Genomic DNA, 21,745 nt, shown 5'->3' on the forward strand with positions numbered 1-21,745 from the left:
CCTTGAGGGACTCCCTGAGTCCTGTAAGAAGCCTTTTAAATCTTTCTTTTTAACCCTAAATCTTCGCACCTTGAGGGAAGAGAATGCCTATCCAAAATGAATGCGTTCACTTACCAAAGCAACAGGTCTGACTCGCAAAGCGGGTAAGCAGAGCGGCGACCAGGAAAAAAGCAGGCTGACTCACAGGGCGATCCCAGTGGCGCCAAAGGGAGGTCCGGCCGGACAAGAGTGAACGTTCCTGAGGAGGATTGGAGTTCGAAGTACCCCTGTGCCCCCCGGTGCCCCGACCTGCAGGGCACGCTTCGTGGGTACACCGCACCAAATCCTGCAAAGGAATGAGAGGATAGGAGACGCGAAGAAATGGAGGCAAGACAAAGTTCTGATCAAGCCTCAGTTTTATTCTTTACAGCGAGTGGTATTTATACTGTTTCTAGAGGATGGGCAAAGGAAGTCGTTAAGGATGTAACAGACTTTGGAATGTCGCAGCTTATCAGCGGAGATGTAGCTTGCTTTGTGCTTAGGGTGAGGGTATGTTATTTCTTAACTCCAGGCTAAATTGCAAGGTTAACTTTTAACTCCAGGCCAAATCGGGAGTTGGCTTGGAGGAGCCAGAAACCTCTTGTTGTAAGCTGGAGATGTATATGTGATTTATAATGGCTCCCAACAGTTCATGTTTATCCTGTGGCTTTCAGAAACCCTCAGGCCCTCTAGTTTGAGAAGCTAGGGTCTTAGATAAAATGCACTCTTTTTTTTTGCATAACCTTCTTGACAGGTGTCCATTTGTCTCTGCAGCTCCAACCTTCCAACCAGCTACCTACAGTCTAGTCACACTGGACTTCTTACCATTCTGTGACTATCGTACTGGTTCTCTTCTCAGGACCTGTACCTATGCTGTTTCCTCAAACTAGAATGAACCCCTCCCCCATCTATCTAGATCTAACTAAGAATCGCCTGTCTTATGAATTCTCTGTGAAGGACCAGACAGAGTTAGCCATCCCTTCCTTTATGCCATCAAAGTCCACACCTCTCCAATAGTAGATACCTCACTAGATCTAACTCCTTGTTTATGTCTCTCTTCCCCACTGGACTATGAATTGCTTCAGGGCAGGTCTGTGTCTTACCCATGTTGGCCTTCCCAGGACCAGCACTACGCCTGGCACATGGCCAGAGGGGAGGCCAGGGTTGATTTGGCTGATCTGATTGACCATGAGGATATCCTCTTCCTCTCTCATTACTTCTTCCATCCCCTCTGTCAAATGGGATGATCCCGGAGGGCACTCCAGTCAAGGGTGTATCAGTGGATTTCTCCTGCTGACTCATCCAAACAAGCTCTCAAGACCTGACCCATAGTAGACTCTCAATGAATACCTGTTAAATATTTGAATGATCAGCACCATTATTCTTTCTAATTAAGCTGCATTTTTCCTCAATCTTATCTTCCAGAGAATCCTGATATCTCTGAATCCCCATGATCTAACAATCTGCCAGCACTTACTAGACATTAAATAAATGATAATAAATAAATGAATTATAAAGTGAAGTACTATGATCATGTGCAATTCAGTGCTTCTTAAAAAGTACATGCACTCATTTTAAATTTTTACTCTGACATGTGGTGTGTTTACCAAACTTTTAAGAAGGGACTTTTCACTCAGAAATGGAATCTTGACAAATTGGTGATGACTGAAAACATTTTTTGAAAACTTCATCTCTGACTAGAATGATTTTCCCCCTAGTTTCAGGCTCCTTTAGAACTAGAACTTTTAGGTGGCCTTGATCTCTATCATAGCCAATATAACTTAATGAGTAACAACCATGGTCCTCAAAGTAAGGACAATCTCTGTTTTTAAGTGTAACTGCTCAATAAATGTGACTTTGAAGCATGCCATCCCTTAAGCATTTGCATAGACGAAGTGAAAGTGCTTGTGTTCTATCTAGCCCACAGTGAACACTCAGTGAATACTTTGCTCATTGTGTGCTCGTTCCCACTCAGATCTAAACGTGGCATGTGAGAGCTGATGCTGCTGGAATTTCAGAGCAATGCCCATGTTTAGTTGAGGATGGTGGTATCTTTTCCTGAGCCGCCCCATTCAGTTACAACCTGGCTGCGAGGGACTAATAAGATGCACTTTTTTTTTCTTTTTTGCTAGACATAAGGCGAGTGGATAGAAACTTCAGGTTGGGAAGGATTTTGTCTTTCCCAAACTCTGGGGCAGTGTTTTGTGGTGGTGTTGTTTTTTCCTGATTGAAAACTTCTACCAGTAAACGTTGATACATCCCCAAATATGCATAATTACATACTAATGTATCTGTACTTTTACAAAATTCGTCAACCATCAATGGGATGCTATAAAAATGAATAAAAATGCAATTTATGTTTTCTTCCCTCATCCCAATGGAATGTCTTATAACTTGCCCACTGGCTGATGGGTTCTTTGCTCTGGAAGGCTGGGTGGGAAGAAGGTTCTCCAGGGTCAGGTCACTCAGTGAATGTGGCTCCCACTCACCTCTGGGCTCACTTCCTTCAATGAATTCTATCAAAATCAACGAGCTTTAAGCTTTGAAGGAAAAAAATTGGAATTCAGTGATAGAATGATGATTTAAAAGACTTTATTTCCAGCAGAACCAGCTTTTTATAGTCGTGCTAAATGCTGTATTTCATTCCAAAGGAAAAGAACTAACTCCTGATTATTCTGTAGGATAGAGAAAAGCAATAAAGCTGCAGTATATCCTTGAAGCATGTCAAAAGCGGTGTGGTAAGGAAAAGGAGAGTGTTATCTCACAAGGCCAGAAACACTGAACAAATTAATTTTCCATTCCAGGAAATCAGCAGTCATCAACACAGCACTTTGCAAAATAGTTAAGATTTGTGATAATAACAAGTACTGCAGTGGCACTCCGTGTGGTTCTCCACTTTGACATTCCCCATTACTGTGGCCTAAAGGTGAACAAAACAAAGTCAGATAATTAGATAGATAGATGATAGATAGATAGATAGATAGATAGACAACAGGCAAAATTAAAAACTGTTAAATAAAAACATCTGTAGCCAGCTGAGCTAAATAGATGCTTAGATGCTTGCTAGATTTGCATTTTCTCCCATTCTGATATTTTGACTCTAAAAGGAGAGTGCACACAATGTGCATTGTGTAAGCATCATACTCTCTCCCAATCCGCCCCTCACCACCTCTGCCCCTATTCTCTTCATTCTAAATAAAACCAGCCTGTACCCACAGGGTGGCTGACTCTTTGATTAAAAAGGACAAATGCAACCCCTCCCAGCATTAATGCCCAACAAGGATGTGTCATTAGATGCCTCTGACATTAAACCCCATGAGTATACACTGGGGACATTTCTTCGGTTAGACTGTTAGAAAGCTTCTGGAGCCCTTTAGGTTCTCACCTTGGTAAATGCTTTGGCCACACAGCATGTGGCTTCTGAGGTGATGTTCTTAGGGACCAACATCGTCTTCTTGGACCTTGCTGGAGTGGGGTACGCTCTGGAATAGCAGCAGCCCATGCATTGGTAAATTGGGGCGCCCAGCTTGGAGAAGTATTTGTTTTCCTTTAGCTTGCATTCTGGGCAAACTATTGCCAAAAAGAAAAAGAAAAGGCAAAGAATAAAATAATCCGAACACAATTCAAAAAGAAACGATAAATTTTTCCTTATTATGGGATGGTATATAGTCTTTTTTCCATTGGGACTAGGATAAATAAATTCTTTTTGAATACTATATATGTAATCCTCATACATAATAACTAATTATATGAATTAGAGTTATTTTTTTATGTATAGGGCGTAATGTCACAGGAAGGCCATAGTATTCTGCCACCCGTGAGGAGTAAGCCCAAGTTGCTGTTGGATGTGTTGTACACAGAGAAGCCATTCTTCAGGCGCTCTGCTCTCTCCACACCCAAGATTTAGAGTTATTTTTGTGGGAAAACAACTTTGAAAGATATTCATGGAAAATCTCAATAGCAGCAGTCTCTCTCTCTCCCCGCATGACTTCTCTATCCTAGTACTAATAGTACGCCTATAAGGAAACACAGTTTGATAAATGAAAACATCATGCTCATCTGAAAGGAGAATTTTGCCCAAAGGCAAACTATTTTCCCCTTTAAAATCTACTATTGTTCTTTCCAAAAGAAACTCCAAATATTGGTAGAGAAAACTATGTCAGATTTAAGCAAGCTTGGTGAGAGCAGAGAGCCTGATGTTAGAGGGGACATCTGCATGCAGGATCTGGGGTTAAAATATTACCAACCAATAGTAGCTCACAATTTCACAGCAGATGGAAATATATCAGCTACTCTATAAAATGTTTCAAACAATACAGCAAAACAAATTTGCTGCATAAAAAATGATTTTGCTTTTCTCACTCATTAACTGCTGTGAGACTTCATCTTTCTCAAGTCTTCCAGGAGAAATGTAAAAAAAAAAAAAAAGCCCACCAAAACTGAGCTAAATTGAATAAGAAACATTTTCTGCTTATAAAACTCAGATAAAGAATAATCAGGAATGTATTTCAGATGAAAATATACAGGCTACTATTTAAATAGATATGTAAGATATCATTTTCATTAGAACATAATTTAATTTATGTTCACAATCTGCAAGTTCCTGGATATGAATCCAGCAGCCAGGATTTACCACATGTGAAAAGGAGGTGGATATATAATTAGTGGAGTTATTGATGTACATCTGGTTTTCTTATTACTGCAAATGCAAGTTGGGTCACACACCCTGCATTGTAAACTCTCCATCAGGAAAGGAATGGAGAATGTGCAGAAACACAAACAGTGTGGCCAGAATGACAGCTGCATGCTTTCTGTAGTAATCCATGGCTCTTCTGCAAAACAGGATGGGGGAAAAGTTAACTCTAAAATTGGCTTATCAGTCATAACAACAATCAGTAGTTTTAACAGTGCTACTAATAACAGTCATCAGTGCCTGGATCCCTCTGCTTACAGCTCCCACATACTCTGAAGTCATGTATAAAACAACAATTTGTCTTTTGGGAAGAGGTGGGAATTTGCATCTTCTCATTTCTCACATCAACCGGTAGAATCGGGCTTAATGACAGCAACAATAAATTTTCCTTTTTAAATGTCCTGTAAAGAAGCCTCACTGTCATTTGTAGTTAGTGTTGGGGAGGGAGATGAGGGGTGTCGCACAAGGGAGCCTTGTGATGATGGAACAGCTCTGTATCTTGAAGTGGTAGTTGTCACACTAATCTATACATGGGTCAAATTTCATAGAACTACACACACACACACAATGCTAGTGAAATCTGAATAAGTTTTGTGGGTTGTACCAATGTCAGTTTCCTGGCTTTCTCATTGTACTATGTAATTAAGCAAGGTATTATCATTGAGAAAACTGGCGAAAGGTTATCCAGGACTTCCCTGTACATTTTTTGCAACTTCCTCTAAGTCTATACTTATTCAAAACAAAAAATTTAAAAAAAGACATTTCAGAATGAAATTTAAAAATGCATGTGAGTCAAAACTTGTAGTTATATTTCATGTAGACTGACATATAAGACCATGGTTTTGCTAGATGTTTATATCTCATAAGAATGATTTGTCAAATAGTAAAACTAACAGCTTATAATACAGAAAAATAGGCTGTATGAGTATAGGTAGGGCTAAAACATATGCACATCATTTCTATCTGATGTATGTACTTATACACAAGTAACTATTGGTTTTATCTTCATCCATAATTAACTAAATAAATATTCTAAGTCAGTGGTTCTCAAAGTGTGATTTGGGGGCCCTAAACACTATCAGTGGGTCTGAGAGGTTAAAATGATTTTCATAATAATACTATGATGCTGTTTGCCTTTTTCACTCTGATCCTCTCATGCGTGTTCAAAGAAATTTTCTAGAGCTTACATGACATGATATTATAACAGACTAAGTAAAGAAACACATACAAATATAGCTATGTTCTATTGGGCCAGTCTTTTTAAATTTTTGCAAAAAGATAAAACAATGCCACTATTCTCATTGTTTTTTGTTTTGGAAATTGTCATTTTTATTATAAATATATGTTATTTGCATTAACATGTGATGGGTTTGATGTTCTTGCTCTTAAAAGAATAAGTATTTTGAAATTTTTACTGAGATAATTTCTAAATCAGTAAATATTGATGAATATAACTTAATTTTAAAAAGATATTTGGGCTCTTCAATAATTTTTTAAGAGCATAAACAGGTCTTGAGACCAAAAAGTTTGAGAGCCACTGCTTAAGTGATATACAAAACCACAAGGAAAATTTCAGAATTAAAAGTGGTTTCCTTTTTAAACTAGCACCACTTTTGTGCTTTGATATTGCAGCTCATATATTATGAAAATTCAGCATTATGCAGTGAACATATATCAGAATTAATTAAGGAAAAAACATTTATAACAAGATTGCTGAATGTGAAAGCATAAAGTCAATCCGCGTTTTAGAATTTGATTTATGATAAAGGAAAGAGAAGATTGAAAAGAACAGAACCCAAGTCCGCATTGCTGAACAACAGAAACAGCTTTGTCTTAATTAAAAAATAAATAAATAAGCAAGTAAATAAATAAGATTAACCAAGCAGAAAAGGACTAACCCTTAAATTCTAGGTGTTTGTGAAAACATTTTTTAAAATGTTTTTATCATGCTAATCACCTTTATGTCTTTTTGTCTTGGAATTGAAAGAAAAACCTTATAAACCAGGGCAGGAAAAATAATGTTCAGCTGAGATTTGTGCTATTTTGAAAAAATATGCACAATCTAAATCAGATTTGCTAACCACAGCCTCTTAGTGTTTTGAGTAGACACCACAGACTCTCTACATTCAACCCCACAGTCCATTTCTCACGTCCACTGAACATGCCCTTAGCTCCTGCCACCTGCCACATGAGGATGATGTGAATCCAAGAAACTGTGTGTTTTCTCAACTTGTCCTGTACAGCCTTTCTTCCCTCTCAGCCCATCTACCTCAGAGTCCTTTAAGGAGCTGCCCATGTATATATATCCACACACACATATACATATGGGGTACAAAGATAGACACACCACTTTCTGATGTGGGAGTGTCTATCTTGGCAGAGGGAATGTAGGCTGACAGATATTTTTGTGGCCATCTTTGGAAAGTACAACCTGCCATAGCAGTAAAACCTCATGGGCAATGAACAGTGAGGGGACTTCTCTTTGAAGCGCCTCTGCTCTGTTTGTATCACACACAAAAATCCTTAAAAAGTGCCAGGATTGAGAAATCTATAATCTTGGCCTGTCTATCCCATTATTGAAAAACCTCAAGGCAAATTTAATGTGTTTTTTTTAATATTAGATAGAAAAATAGGTGTGCATGTGTGTATGTATGTACATATGCCTATATATAAAAGGTTGTTCCAAGAAGACTGTAAGTGTTCTGGTGCAATGTGACATCCTGCCCTTCACTCACAAAGATGCTGCCACTGCTCCCCACTGCCAGAGAGTGAGGTTTCCGTCTTTCTGATGGTTTGATAGGTGGGGTGACTCATCTCTACTCTCCATACCAGGAAGCCCCGCTTACTCATAGCACATTTTTTTAGATGACTGCTAGGATAACAGGCATAATTCTTTAACAAAACAGATTAAATCTAACTGACTTCTAGAGGGTTAACCTAATAGTTCACCTCATTACCTCATCTAACCCAGCTAGATACCAAGGAGGGGGAAAGTAGGCACCTCCAGAGAACAGCAATGAATGAAAGGGAACCTTGAAAGTTCAGCCTTTAATCCCCAGCATAATGTCTGGCATGAGATAAGTATTCAATAATTGTTATGATGGAGAGCATAAGACATTTGGGGGCGCTAGCCATCTGAATTAGTCCCAGTAACCTGCTTTCTACTGCACTCTCTTGCTAGCCGATAATTAACTCCATTTGTGAAAGAATGTAGGAGACTAGCAGGAACTCTGTACCTAAGTTAATTAATATCCCTAATGCATATTCTTGTTAGTCTATAGTCTAGTCACTGCCCCTTCTTAATTATCTGGTCTGTCCTTGGTTCCTCCCATGCCAGGTGTCTTCTGGTTACCTGAGCTATGCTGTGCTCAAGGCTGCAAGCTTTCTGCACGATATCTGCTGAGCACAATAAATCTTTCTCTGCCCCGTTTTATTCTCTTTAACCCTTCCAATATATATAGAGAGAAAATCTCATTGTCCAGGTTGTTTAGGACCTGGATCTTAGGGTCCCCTGAACCAGCAGTGCTGCTTTAATAAAGACTTTTTCCTGAACCTCACAGTGTCTGACTGTCACTTCCTCACCAATTTCATTAATTCCATAACAGTTAAACAGAAAATAGGCCTGTAAGTTTTAGCATCTTTCCTGGTCCAGAGACGACAGCAATAGTTCAGCCTGATGAAGGTTTGAAGATGGAAAGTCACAAGGGAGAGTAGAATGTTTGAGATCCTCCATTCCACCACCAACCGCGGAGCAGACCCCTGAGCAGGCTCACCTCTGCCTCCCACAAAGTGATCACCTCTGTCTCTGGGTGCACGAATTTAAAGAGTTTGGGGTCCATGGTCAGGAAATTCAGCTGGAGTGGCCACGTCTACTAGTTTTCTTTCCTCATGCACTCTAGTTGCAGTGAGTGAGTTTTTACCTTGTTCTGTGGCATGTTTTGAACCACCAGTCTAGCAGGGAGTGTCTCCATCATTCCATGCTCCAGCCCCCAAATCAATAATCCTCCTCCAGGTTCCTAGTTTTTCCCAAAAGCCCTTCAAACATTGTTCCCAGGCACTAGAGTGACCTTGAGACCCATTAACACCTTCACTGATAGTTTTCTCCAAGGTAGACAGGGAATATCTGAGAGATTGGGGAGATGGATTAGGAGAGCCTCGTTAATACTCCCAAGATCCATCTCAAATCCCTCATCCATTCTTTGATATGGAGAATTAGTGTTCTCTTTCTTATAAAAAGATGAGTTTAGGGTAATTTGTCAAGCGTTCAATGTTGTTAAGTGCCAAATTTAAGATCCAAATTGAACACTTGGAAGATTTAGAAACTTTGAATATTTACCTACTACATGTTAGGCACTGTGCCAAAGTATAAGTAATACAAATATGAATGTTTCCTGCTATTTGACCCAGATACAAAAGCAAATAACTACAAGGTAAAGTGATGAATGCTGTAATAAATGCATCTGTAGACATTGAGAGCCTTGATAGTCTGGGTACATGAAAATGGAGAGATGAAAAACTAATGAGAACAAAGAACATGTATTTTATTGTTTTGACATTTGTGCAGGACCTTCATGTATTCAGTAGTCCTCACAATTTCCCCAGAAAGTAGAGGACAAATAGTTTGTCCCCAAAGTGCCCTGGTATCCAGAGGAAAATAAGGCCAAGTGAAATCACACAAGTTCAACAGCAGTATTTGGATTAGGATTTTTGCTTATCCATCACTTAATACTGTTTTGTGCCTTCACAAAATTTTAAAAGGGAGCCAACTTGTTTTCCAGATGAAATAGAGAGAAAAGAAGTGAAAAAGGAGTCCCACGACAAGGGAAATACACAGCATAGCTTATACAGCATAGCTATGCATTCACAAACGGGTTTTCCATAAAGAAGAACAGAACAAAAGATGACCTTAAAATATTTATTTTAAAAAATAAATTAAAACAGCAGGCAGTATCTAGAAGAAAACTGAAAGGTTCATAGAATTATAAAAATGATTTCAATTTCTTTATGACCATTCTTATAATAATCATGTTTTGCAAAGTTTCTTTTTTTAATTAACTAAATTTAAGGGACTTGTAATAAGATATATACTCTCTACCTTAATTGTTATTTAAAGGCACTTTGCAATGTTTACATAATCTTGTAATGCAAGTCTTGGTTTTTCTATCATCCTTCTGGTTTTCCAAGCACATCAGCATTTTTAAAAATTGTCTTCACACTAAATCAATAAAAAATGTTGATAGGACAAACTCTATGCAACATGAAATATTGTTTTAAATGAGAAATTCAAAGGTTTTTGTTTTAAAATTAACATCATTTCAGTAACATATGCTTATCAGGAATAAAATATTGGATAGTGTCAATTTGTCACTCAGAAAAATAAAACATCCAAAGGCCAATAAAGTTTTATGTGGAGGATTATTATGGTAATATAAGTCTCTATCTTGTGACTTTTTAAATTTGTGCACCATATTTTGTTGTGTTTATTTGAGCTACTTTCAGGCAATCTTTTGATACACCAAGTATCATTCTTAGTTAAAAGCACTAAAGCATAAAAACATATTTAATTTTCCTTGAAGTCTTTCAATAATAGAAGAGACAAACCGGGATTATAGATTTCTCAATCCTGGAATGTTACCTTGCAAGGATTTTAATTTTGTGATAAAAACAGAGCAGAGGAGCTACAAAGAGAAGCCTCCTTGTTGTTCAGTGCCCCTAAGTTTCCAATGCTTTGTACTTTCCAAAAGTGGCCACAAAAATATTTCTTAGCCTTTATTTCCTCTGCAGTATGACCGTGCCACTTCCATATCAAAAAGTGGAATGTCTATCTTTGTACCCCCACTTGATCCAGGTGGGCCCTATGACTATTTAGGCCAATAGGATATGGGAGGGGAAACACTGGGCCAATAGAATTTGGAAGGACCAACACTGGGCCAATAGAATATGGCAGGAGACCTGGAAGTTTCTTCTTCCATCTCTCGGAAGTCAGTTACCATGTAAGAAGTGCTACTACTCTGAGACCATCATAGGATAAAAAGGCTAAGCCACATGGAGAGGCCCTGAAGAATGAGATGCCACATGGGAAGCAAGAGTGAAGAAACCATCCAGGATGACCAGTCCAGTTGAGCCTTCAGATGACTCCAGCCCCAGCCACTATCTGGTCACAAATGCATGAGAAACGCATGTTAAGAACTGCCTGGATAAGCCTAGTCCACCTATAGCACCTTGAGAGATAACAAACAATAACTCGTTTTACCCACTAAGCTTTTGGGTAGTTTGTTACACAACAGGAACAACTGCTCTCTCTTATAACAAAAATTTCTCCTCCAGCATCTGAGATATGGGATCCCAATCTTTCCTCTCTACTTTCTCCTGATACTTTCTCCCTGTGAAGTGTTATTTATAGAACACCTATTCAACTAACCTATTAGGGGAAATGTAATAAAATGTGATAAAAAATTAGACTTAGCATTTTACACAGTATCTGCAATACTGAATTTGGTAATAATAATAATAACTTATACCTTGATTATTGGTGGAAGAAATATCAGTAACAATATATTCAGATGACACCATTTTACTAGCAGAAAGTAACAATAATTTGAAATGACTTCTGATGAAAGTTAAAGAAGTAAGTGCCAAAGCAGGACTGCATTTGAACATCAAGAAGACAAATATCATGACCACAGAAGAAATACACAACTTTAACATCTATAATAATAAAAGCATAATATGCTAATTAGACCAGACAGCTGAATGACCTTCCAGATGTCATTCTGGACGTCATTCCGGATGAAGCTGCCATGGCAGGGGCCGAGGGAGAGGCGGTTAGGGGTGATCAGGCAGGCAGGCAGAGTGGTTAGGGACAATCAGGCAGGCAGCCAGGGGAGTGGTTAGATCAGGCAGGCATGCAGAGTGGTTAGGGGCGATCAGGCAGGCAGCCAGGGGAGTGGTTAGAATCCAGCGGTCCCAGATTAACAGAGGGATGTCCGAGGGGTCACAGATTGTGAGAGGGAGCAGGCCGAGCTGAACGACCTCCCCCGCCCCGCACGAATCTCTAGTAGACAATAAAGATATTGAAATTGCTAAAGATTCTGTTTGGTTCAGTCATTAATTCAAATGGAGACTGCAGCAGGAAATCAAGACAAGGCTGAGATAGGAAGGGCAGCAGTGGGAGAATTAAGAAAGATCACCAAGAAACTCTTTTTGGAACAAACCAATCAGACTTGGGCAAGTGATTTCAAATGGCAAGGTCATCAGTGATAGTTGGAGAAATACTACTGACCCTTATTTTTGTAGCATTTTATGAAAAAAAATGGAAACGATGTTGTTCAAGAGATTTCAGTATAACTATTCAAATCGAGACAAGAACATCTTTTCAAAACATATCAGGATCTATGTCATTTAGCTGAACAGGTGAGCTGCTTTATCAGTGGGCGGCTTTCTCAGTTATGCGTCATTTAAAAACTGATGATAAAACAATATCAGCAACTTACGTAATGTCTACTTGCCCTCTGCCTGACCCCTGGAAGCCACTCAGAAGAATGCCTTTCAAATGACTCCAATATTTCGTGAGGAAATTTTTTAGATACTGACGGGCACTCACACATCTCAGCAGGAGACATTCGGTTTCTGGCTTCTGTTAGATAACATCTTAGGCTGTGATCATAGACCACAATATTACAGACTTCCTCCCAATTCAATCATGAGTGCTGGAAAGAGAATGTGTCAACGCCTCTCCCCCTTTTTACTAAGGTTTATGCACAGCTCCCCTACATTCTCAAATATTTTAGTCCTCACTCAATTAAAATCCCCCCATTTTTTTTTTCCTTTTACTTTACCTTCCTCTGGACTTTTTGCAGGATGTGTTCGGGGTAGTTGATTGTGGGTCTGAGGGATTTTAGCTTCGTTTTGTGGTTTCTCAGTAACTGCAGTTAAACAAAGTCCCCACCTGCTTTTATACCAGCAGAGAAATAAAAACTGCATGTTCCCACCGGCATCTAAGCCCAGGGATCAACAGTAAAATCTACCTAATGACTGAATGGTACTCCGCGTAATTACCATGACATCAATTTGATCTTATCTGGTTTCAACCCTTAGATCATTTTTTAGTTTTGAGCCATTTTCAGGCGGTGATGACCTCAAGGTCAGCCTATGAAACGAGAGCACGCAGTCATTTTCTACGTAATTTTATCGAGACTTACACACAACATCCTGAAAGTTGACACTTTCCTATAAACAAGACCCTAAGGTCTGACATTTAATTAGCTAAGTACCTGATGTTTACTTAAAGCAGGAGAAGAGCTGTAAATTTCAGATCAGATACAAAGCATTGCCAGGCGTGCAACATGATTCTGGTAGGAAATAGAAAAATAAAACACATGCCTGTTTAGACTTTTCAAAAATCAAAGGTACATCTGGATTTAATAAGGATGCAAGGAGAAGGTATGATGCAGTTCTGAGAAGGACTGGTTGTGGCTCAACATTTGTGCCTTGTTCCCCCCTCTTATTTCACTTTTGTAAAGGTCAGTTTCTTCCTAAGCAGAAGATCAACGTGTTGTGGCTTGTCAGCTGTGGGACATTTAACTCCAAGATTCCCAGTACAGAGTCTCTCTAAAACCTACCCAGCTCCTCAGGCTTTGGCTGCGGCTGCTTTTATCCCCACAGAGATTAGGATCCTAAAAAGGTTCCTGTCTCCATCTACTCGTCTCAGGGCCATTTCTGTAGGAACTGGTTTAGATTCATGTTACCAACTACTGTCCCAAGGGAGAGCTTAGAAGATTCTTGCAATAGAAAATCAACTCTTGTTTAACACAAAGAAATTGGCTAAAGAAAGCAAAGTTGTTCTGAAATTTAAAACCTGTGATAAATTGGATTTGTTTCTGTTCTTAAACCATTTCCATCATCTCCTTCTGATGGTCTCTCCCAGTGACTACACTACCCATTCACCTTTTCCTGGTAACTGTTGGTGTCACCATTATTCATGAATTTCTGTCATTTAAATCTCAAATGCCTCAGCTGGTTTGGCTGGGTTGCTTGGAGCATGGTCCCAACATCAAAAAGGTTGTGGGTTAGATTCAGGTTGGATCCGGGTTTGGGCGCTTATGTGAGGCAATCTCTCTCTCTCTCTCTCTCTCTCTCTCTCTCTCTCTCTCTCTCCCGCTCCCGTCCCCCCTTTCTCTCTCTCTTCAATAAAATATCCTCAGGTGAGGATTAGATAAATAAATAAATAAATAAATAAATAAATAAATAAATCTCAAAGGATTGGCAGCATATTTTCAAAGTAGCAGACTTATTTTGGAAATCTGGAGCCTTCATAGTTTCAGGGGAAGGACACCTTTCAAGTCATGAAAAAATTCCTTCTCCTTCCCTCTTTCCATTAAGGCACTTCACTCTATTCTATTTTCTCCCCTCCATTTGTCCTTCTTTCAATCCTTTTTTCTTTTTTATTTGGATGATTAAGAAGAAATGTTTCTTGTGTGCTCTTATTAACCATTTTCATTTTATTTATGATTTAGTTAGTAATGGGCTTTGTTTTTATTTCATATATTTTATACGAATTTAAGAATTTTTATAAGAATATCAGGGAAGCCCTAACCAGTTTGGCTCAGTGGATAGAGCGTCAGCCTGCAGACTGAAGGGTCCCAGGTTTGATTCTGGTCAAGGGCATGTACCTCGGTTGTGGGCACATCCCCAGTGGGGGTTGTGCAGGAGGCAGCTGATTGATGTTTCTCTCTCATTGATGTTTCTAACTCTATCCCTCTCCCTTCCTTTCTGTAAAAAATCAATAAAAATATATTTTTAAAAAAGAATATCAGGGAATTCATATGAATATTTTAGAGCACTTTTAATGTTTGCAGTGCTTTTATGTATTTTTTAAAACATGATGTAGCAAAATAAGTTATACAAAAGAATTGTCCCTTTCAAACATGACCTTTCGCTTCCCCTACTTCAGAAATTATGTCTTCCGTCCCTCGTATATGTTTCTGCACATAACCTATGCATACATAAATAAATTATACATAACTCCCCATCCCCATTCAAATACTCCTTAAAATGACGAACAGAATACAAAAATTGAAGAAACTCTGCATTTGTGCTTACACTGTGGAGAAATTTCTTTCTGTTAATATAGTATAAGTTGCCGAAACCGGTTTGGCTCAGTGGATAGAGCGTCAGCCTGCGGACTGAAAGGTCCCAGGTTTGATTCCAGTCAAGGGCATGTACCTGGGTTGCGGGCACATCCCCAGTAGGAGATGTGCAGGAGGCAGCTGATCGATGTTTCTCTCTCATCAATGTTTCTAACTCTCTATCTCTCTCCCTTCCTCTCTGTAAAAAATCAATAAAATATATTAAAAAAATATATAGTATAAGTTATACTTCTCTGTGCTCTCTAAAATGATACATATTACTTTTAATTATAATTGGGGATATTATTTTTAGTTAATTGGGGAAGTGTGATTTTTAATTATAATTGGGTAAAGTGCAGTTACCAAAAATGTTTTTAAGTTTCAATATTTTATGTAGCTGCTTTCATCTATTTTTGACAGTTTTATCCCGTTCTTAGCAGCTCTATTTTCCCCATCTTGAATAACTGGTAGAGCTGGTGGGTAAGATGCAAATCACTCCTCATTCATTTACAGTTACCTCCCTGATGCTAAGATCTGGAGTGTCAGTTACCAAGAGGGTAGACAAGGCTGAAGACACTGGGATGACATGGCGAATAGTCGCCTTTACTAGGCAAAGTCCTAAAAGGATGTTATGCTACAGAGGATGTATCAGGAACATCTTTTCGTGCCAGTATGACAAAGTGAGGTACATACAGGCTGTGCCAACTGCATGGATTTTTCCTAATGAAGTTTTGTCATTTACACACTGAATTTTAAAAGGTTGACCACTCTCACCACTCTTGTTCAACGTAGTACTGAAAGTGCTAGCCATAGCAATTACACAAGAAGAAGAAATAAAGGGCATCCAAATTGGAAAAGAAGAAGTAAAACTATCATTATTCGCAGATGACATGATATTGTACTCAGAAAACCCTAAAGACTCCAGTGTATTAATGTCTCCATAGCTGGGAAACATCATGAGTACAATTTGCTATCAGTTTCTAAAAATTTTCAAATCATTTGGAATACCAGATTGCTCACACTTAGTTCTGAGTATGTTGTACCTTTAATTTTATATATCAAATTGACATTTTAAAAATGGGTCTATATTTACCTGGATATAATAAGAGTGCCTGCCACCACCACCAGACAGACCTGGTGCTCTCATGCCGAGTTACACACGGGGCTGTTGCTGGCATGTCTTCACTGGCACTATAAAGGTGGCCCAGAAGACAGGCTCGCAGAGTAAGACGTCCATAGTGGTGGTTAAGAAACTCAGGGTAAGAGTACTTTTGTCCCTTAAGTACCAGCTATTTCGCTTATCGTTCTCCAATGAGACCCGCTGTGTGAATCTGGGCGGGATGATGGCCTCTGCTCTGTCTGCTAGATGCCATTGTGCATAGAACAACATTTTGAGAAGCTACCTAATGCCTAAGCTTTTTAATGCTGTAAAATATAGTAGCTGAAATTAAATGACAGTTAATTTTTTCAGAGATGAATTAATGGACAGCCTGGTCAAATTCAAAGCTATCCTATCTAATAATAGACAAACATGGTAACTGACCATACCTTCACTACGCCTCCCATATCCAATCAGCAAGATATGCAAATTAACTGCCAACAAAGATGGCGGTTAATTTGCACACGTAGGCATGAAGCGGTGGAGCAAAGACTGAAGGCGGCTCCGGCCGGAGCGAAGGCCTGGGTCCTGGGTGCCAGAGGAAAACTGGTGCCAGCAGCCAGGGGAAGGGAAGGCCTATTGCACGAATCTTTTCATGCAATAGGCCTCTAATTTAATATATAAAACTTTATAAGTGGAACTATCCCATCAATAGGCAAAGTGTAATAAAACCTATCTAGATGGATAGTATGTAATTTCTGCACAGGTCTCTGTTTAATGAATACATCACTGTATACTGGTCAGGAATCTTGCTCCAATAAAGGAACAAAAAGACTTAAAAAATAATAATAAAAATAAAAATCTTCTTCATAGCAAAAGAAGCCATCAACAAAACAACAAGAAAGCCCACTGCATGGGAGAATATATTTGCCAATGTTATCTCCGATAAGGGTTTAATCTCCAACATTTTCAGAGAACTCATACAATTTAACAAAAGGAAGATAAATAACCCAATAAAAAAATGGGCAAAAGACATAAATCAGCGGTTCTCAACCTGTGGGTTGCGAACAATGAAAATACATCCTGCATATCAGATATTTACATTACGATTCATAACAGTAGCAAAATTACAGTTATGAAGTAGCAATGAAAATAATTTTATGGTTGGGGATCACCACAACATGAGGAACTGTATTAAAGGCTCGCGGCATTAGGAAGGTTGAGAACCACTGACATAAATAGACACTTTCCAAAAGAGGACATACAGAAGACCAAGAGACATATGAAAACATTCTCAAAGTCACTAATCATCTGAGAGATGCAAATCAAAATGACAATGAGGTATCACCTCACACCTGTCCCAATGGCTATCATCAACAAATCAACAAACGACAAATGCTGGCGAGGATGTGGAGAAAAAGGACCCCTCGTGCACTGCTGGTGGGAATGCAGACTGGTGCAGTCACTGTGGAAAACAGTATGGTGTTTCCTCAAAAAGTTAAAAATGGAACTCCCATTTGACCCAGTAATCCCACTTTTAGGAATATATCCCGAGAAACCAGAAATGCCAATCACAAAGGATCTATGCACCCCTATGTTCATAGCAGCACAATTTACAATAGCTAAGATTTGGAAACAGCCTAAGTGCCCATCAGCAGATGAGTGGATTAGAAAACTTTGGCACATCTACACAATGGAATACTACACTGCTATAAAAAAGAAGGAACTCTTACCATTTGCAACAGCATGAATGGAACTGGAGAGCATTATGCTAAGCGAAATAAGCCAATCGGAGAAAGATAAATATCACATGATCTCACTCATTTGTGGAATACAATGAACAACATAAACTGATGCACAAAAATAGATCCAGAGACAGAGAAGCATCAAACTGACTGTCAAACCTCAGAGGGAAGGGGGGGGGGGGGGCGGAGAAGGTGGAAAGAAATCAACCAAAGGACTTGTATGCATGCATATAAGCATAACCAATGGACACAGTCACTAGGGGGTGAGGGCATTTGCTGGGGGGTGGGAGTGGCCGGAGAGAGGTCAATGGAGGAAAAAAAATAATATTGTAATAGTTATGTATGGGCTGGGGTGGGGGTACTTGAAATATTAGGGGGACCACTCTGCTAAGTATTTGATTGTCTAACCACTATATTGTGCACCAAAACTAATACAGAATGTGAACTATAATGGAAAAAAATGGAAAATTGTATGTTATATGTTTTTCATCATCATCATAATAAAAATAAATAAAATAAAAAAGAAATGGAGTCTGCCACTTAAAAAAAAGAACCACCTTGTAAATGTTACACATGCTTACTTTACTTGTTTTATTAAGTATAATTTGATCTTTTTCATAGTGAAGTATGATTATCACAAACATTATGCTTAAACAGAAAGCTAAAATATATAAAATCCTTGCTTTTTCAAGTAGCTTTTTATTCAGTAATTTCAATGATACATTACATAATTTTAAATTTTCAAGCAATATAAAAGTATATACCATGAAAAACAAGTCTTCCTCCTACCCCAAAATCTTTACTCCCATTCCCAAAGGTACTCATTTTTAACAATTTCTTGATGTTGCCAGAAATTTTCTTATGTGTGTACACACACTTTTTGAGGTTTTGCTGTTTACAAATAGAAACAATATACACAGTAGTGTCCTGTCTTCTTTCTTTTTTTTTTAACTCTAACAATGAATCTTGGTGGCTTTTCCATATCAAATATTCAAATCTAATAACCAGACTTTTAAAATAGTGCAAAGTATTATAGATTATTAATTTTTAACTGGCCTCTATCAGTATTATTTCCATTTTTTACTATTACAAAAAATACTATACTTATCATCCTTGTTCTAACTACATGTACAATTATACTTCATGGATACATCTTTAGAAGTGGAATTGCTGGGTCAAAGAATGTATTTTAAAATTGTATAGAGACTGCTCAAGTGCTCTACTCCACCCTTCCTCAAAGCTGATCCATGAAATATGTTAAAATAGATGAAAAATAGTATCTTATTTTCATTTGCATAATTCTGAGCAGGGTTGAACTTTATTTCATAAATTATAGGTAATTTATGGGTTATTTTTCTGTTCAAAAATCTTTTTCTTGTTGTTAATTTTACCTTTAATTTTAAGCTTGATTATTTACTCTTTTATGACATTTTTACCATACAATAGTTTTCATATAGGCAAATATGTCTGTCTTTAACTTTTAGACTTGGTTTTATGCAATGCCAAGATGCTAAAAAGAAGTATCTGTACTTTATTCTAGCATGTGTCCAGCTTTATATTTTTTTCAGTTTAGATCTTTAATTCATCTATAATTTATTTGGGGGTGAGGAGTGAAGTAGAAATCCAGCTTCTTTTGAAATCTAAATGGCAAGCCAGTTATTATAACACCACGTAGAAAATATTGAAGCCTTTTTTCTTGACTTAATTGAAGTGCTACTAAATTCCCAAATATTTGGGGGGGGGAGTCTAGTTTTGGGTTCTCTATTATGATTTATATTAATAAAAATGTTCAATAAATGATAATAAATATTTTACATTAATTAAGATCACTATTAGATTTAATTATTTAGTGCCCATCTACCAAGTGTATCAGCCAAAGTGCATTACCAAAGAAAAATTAGACATAAATCATATTTTTGAGTTGCTAACAATCTGGTTGCTATAAATGAGAGCAGTATTGAGATTTTCCCTCAATATTATCTTTGACTTGTCACGAGGCTAAGACAGAACCTGATTTTTTAACCTCCACTAGACTCTTTAATGCTATACCGCTATGTTTCGTGCATTATATCCCATGTTTCATCTAAATCAGAATTACCAGGCTATTTGTTTAAAATACAGATTTCCGGGGTCCCTTCTGGGACCTACTGAATCAAAATCTCTGTCAGTTCAGCTGAGAAATTTGCATTTTATATACCAAAGCTTGAGAAGCATGACTGCTACAGCATTGTTTAGTAAGCCAGAAATGTAGTTAAGGGGCAATGTGGTTTGTTTTCATCTTCAGCTGCCCTGTAGCACAACTAAATTGAAAATGGTAAAGCCATTTGTTCAGCTATGTGAGCCTCCACTCTGCACAAACAGCTGAAACTCCCGGCAATGGGAACCTACGATAAGCATTGCCCAAAGCACCGAACAACTATCCGTGGTCACAGACACAAAAACAAGCAGCAGACAGTTTGTTGGTTGAGATAAGGTTTGTAATCAGCAGCAGCAGGTAAGGTGACTGACAGTCTGAAAGCACATCCTGAGACGTGATGTCTAACACATGCAGCAGCAACAAAATCTCCCCAGAATTGATGGACAAGAAGCAGGCCAACTTGACACATGCAAATCAGCCAAGAATATTCACTGTTCTCTCAGCCCGAAGAGTGTGACCTAATCAATAATGCAAACATCCTGTTCCTCAGACTAACAACCTCTGTCATTTGAACCCTCAGAGAGAGAAAGAAACTGCTGGTACAATTATGCACAATCTTCCTCTAGTCTGAAATGTCAATGGATTAGACGAATAATGCTGGGAAGATTGGGAGGAAAATCTCACAGGTGAAGGTAATTTGCTTAACATTTTTCCATTTCTTTTTGCTTTGCACATATATCCTCGCACTTCTACTCAGAAAGCTTTCAATAGTGGGCTATCAATGAAAGACTTCAGAGAAGTGGGCTTTGTGCAAGAACCAAAAAAGAAGCAACTGTATTGATAGCGTGGTTCGGTTATATTTATAGTTCAGTATGGGAGGGGGATAGAGATGAAGCCAGAAAGACCTTTCTATCCTGATTTTGCAGGGGAAGTCTCAGGAGATTTAGATATCATATGGGTTTGCCTAAAGAATATAGCTATTTTGCCATGAGAGGTAAGGGTGCTGCATTCAGAAAACTCGGCGTGGTTTCCCTCTCATTTGTACGAATGACCATGCGTCACTTTAGAAACAGTGAAGAACTTGGAAGGAGAGAATCAGACCCAGTTTTATCAAGTAAAGAAGCTTTCCTTTGGATGATGCTTTTGATGTAGGTCACAGGAATCCCATAGTTCCTACAAGAAGAAGGAGCCAGCAGGGCCAGTTGTCGAGCTGAAATCTTGGCTGCTAGTCACTGAACAATATGTATAAGGAAAAAAGAAGACATTGTCAAAAACATTATCCCAACACCCCCTCCCCACGTAATCAACCACCCCACCCCCCGAACTCTAGCTGAACTGGAGGATGAAAAGATTCTGTCTAATCAGCCTCTAAATGCTGCCCAAGCCTCATCTGAGCAGATCAAGTTCCAGTCATTGTTCAGACAGTGGGATATTCAGCTGTTCACATCGGTGCCTCCACATTTCTCCAGCATGTACAAGGCAGTATAAATCAGCCACTACCCACCAAGCCTTCTCTAGACCCATACATTCCTCACACTCACATCGCCAGGGTAAATGTACTCTCTGAGATTTGGAGCGGGGGGGGGGGGGGGGGCGGGCAAATGGGAATAGGGAGTAAAGGTATCTCCCACCTCAGTTACCTCAATGCCTGATCAGATTCCTCCATGGGAGTTGCTTTAACTTGGGTCGCTCTGTGAAACATTTAAGCTGGGTTCCAGGAAGAAGAGAAGAGGGGGAGAAAAGGAAGAGAATTTGCATATATCTGAAAATTGCCAGAGGAATAGAACACCATAAATATAGCATAGGAGTTGTTGATAAAAAGACAGAGAGAAACCAGTGTGGAAGTTGACTCCTAAAGTTCAGAGAATTGAGACAACATAATCATTAATTGAGTATGTGGCCTTCTCTCCCTATGCCTCAAATACT

The 21,745-nt window shown here is 38.7% G+C and overlaps 1 protein-coding gene and 1 non-coding gene across 2 annotated transcripts; both read right to left on the bottom strand.

The window, feature by feature from the left end:
- Positions 1-2,593: 2,593 nt before the first annotated feature.
- CGA (glycoprotein hormones, alpha polypeptide) lies at positions 2,594-21,535 on the bottom strand. The gene is made up of 4 exons (XM_023759346.1): positions 21,460-21,535; positions 4,744-4,850; positions 3,404-3,588; positions 2,594-2,938 (listed from the first exon to the last, which is right to left on the bottom strand). Exons 1-4 carry the CDS (start codon positions 21,519-21,521, stop codon positions 2,861-2,863), a joined length of 432 nt encoding a protein of 143 aa, XP_023615114.1. The 5' UTR covers positions 21,522-21,535; the 3' UTR covers positions 2,594-2,860.
- Positions 3,789-3,917, bottom strand: LOC111827348. Its single transcript, XR_002830855.1, has one exon. It is a non-coding gene; the product is annotated as a small nucleolar RNA SNORA11 (small nucleolar RNA).
- Positions 21,536-21,745: the final 210 nt, after the last annotated feature.

This window comes from Myotis lucifugus, unplaced genomic scaffold (assembly GCF_000147115.1).
Source record: "Myotis lucifugus unplaced genomic scaffold, Myoluc2.0 scaffold_152, whole genome shotgun sequence".
Classification (NCBI taxonomy): domain Eukaryota; kingdom Metazoa; phylum Chordata; class Mammalia; order Chiroptera; family Vespertilionidae; genus Myotis; species Myotis lucifugus.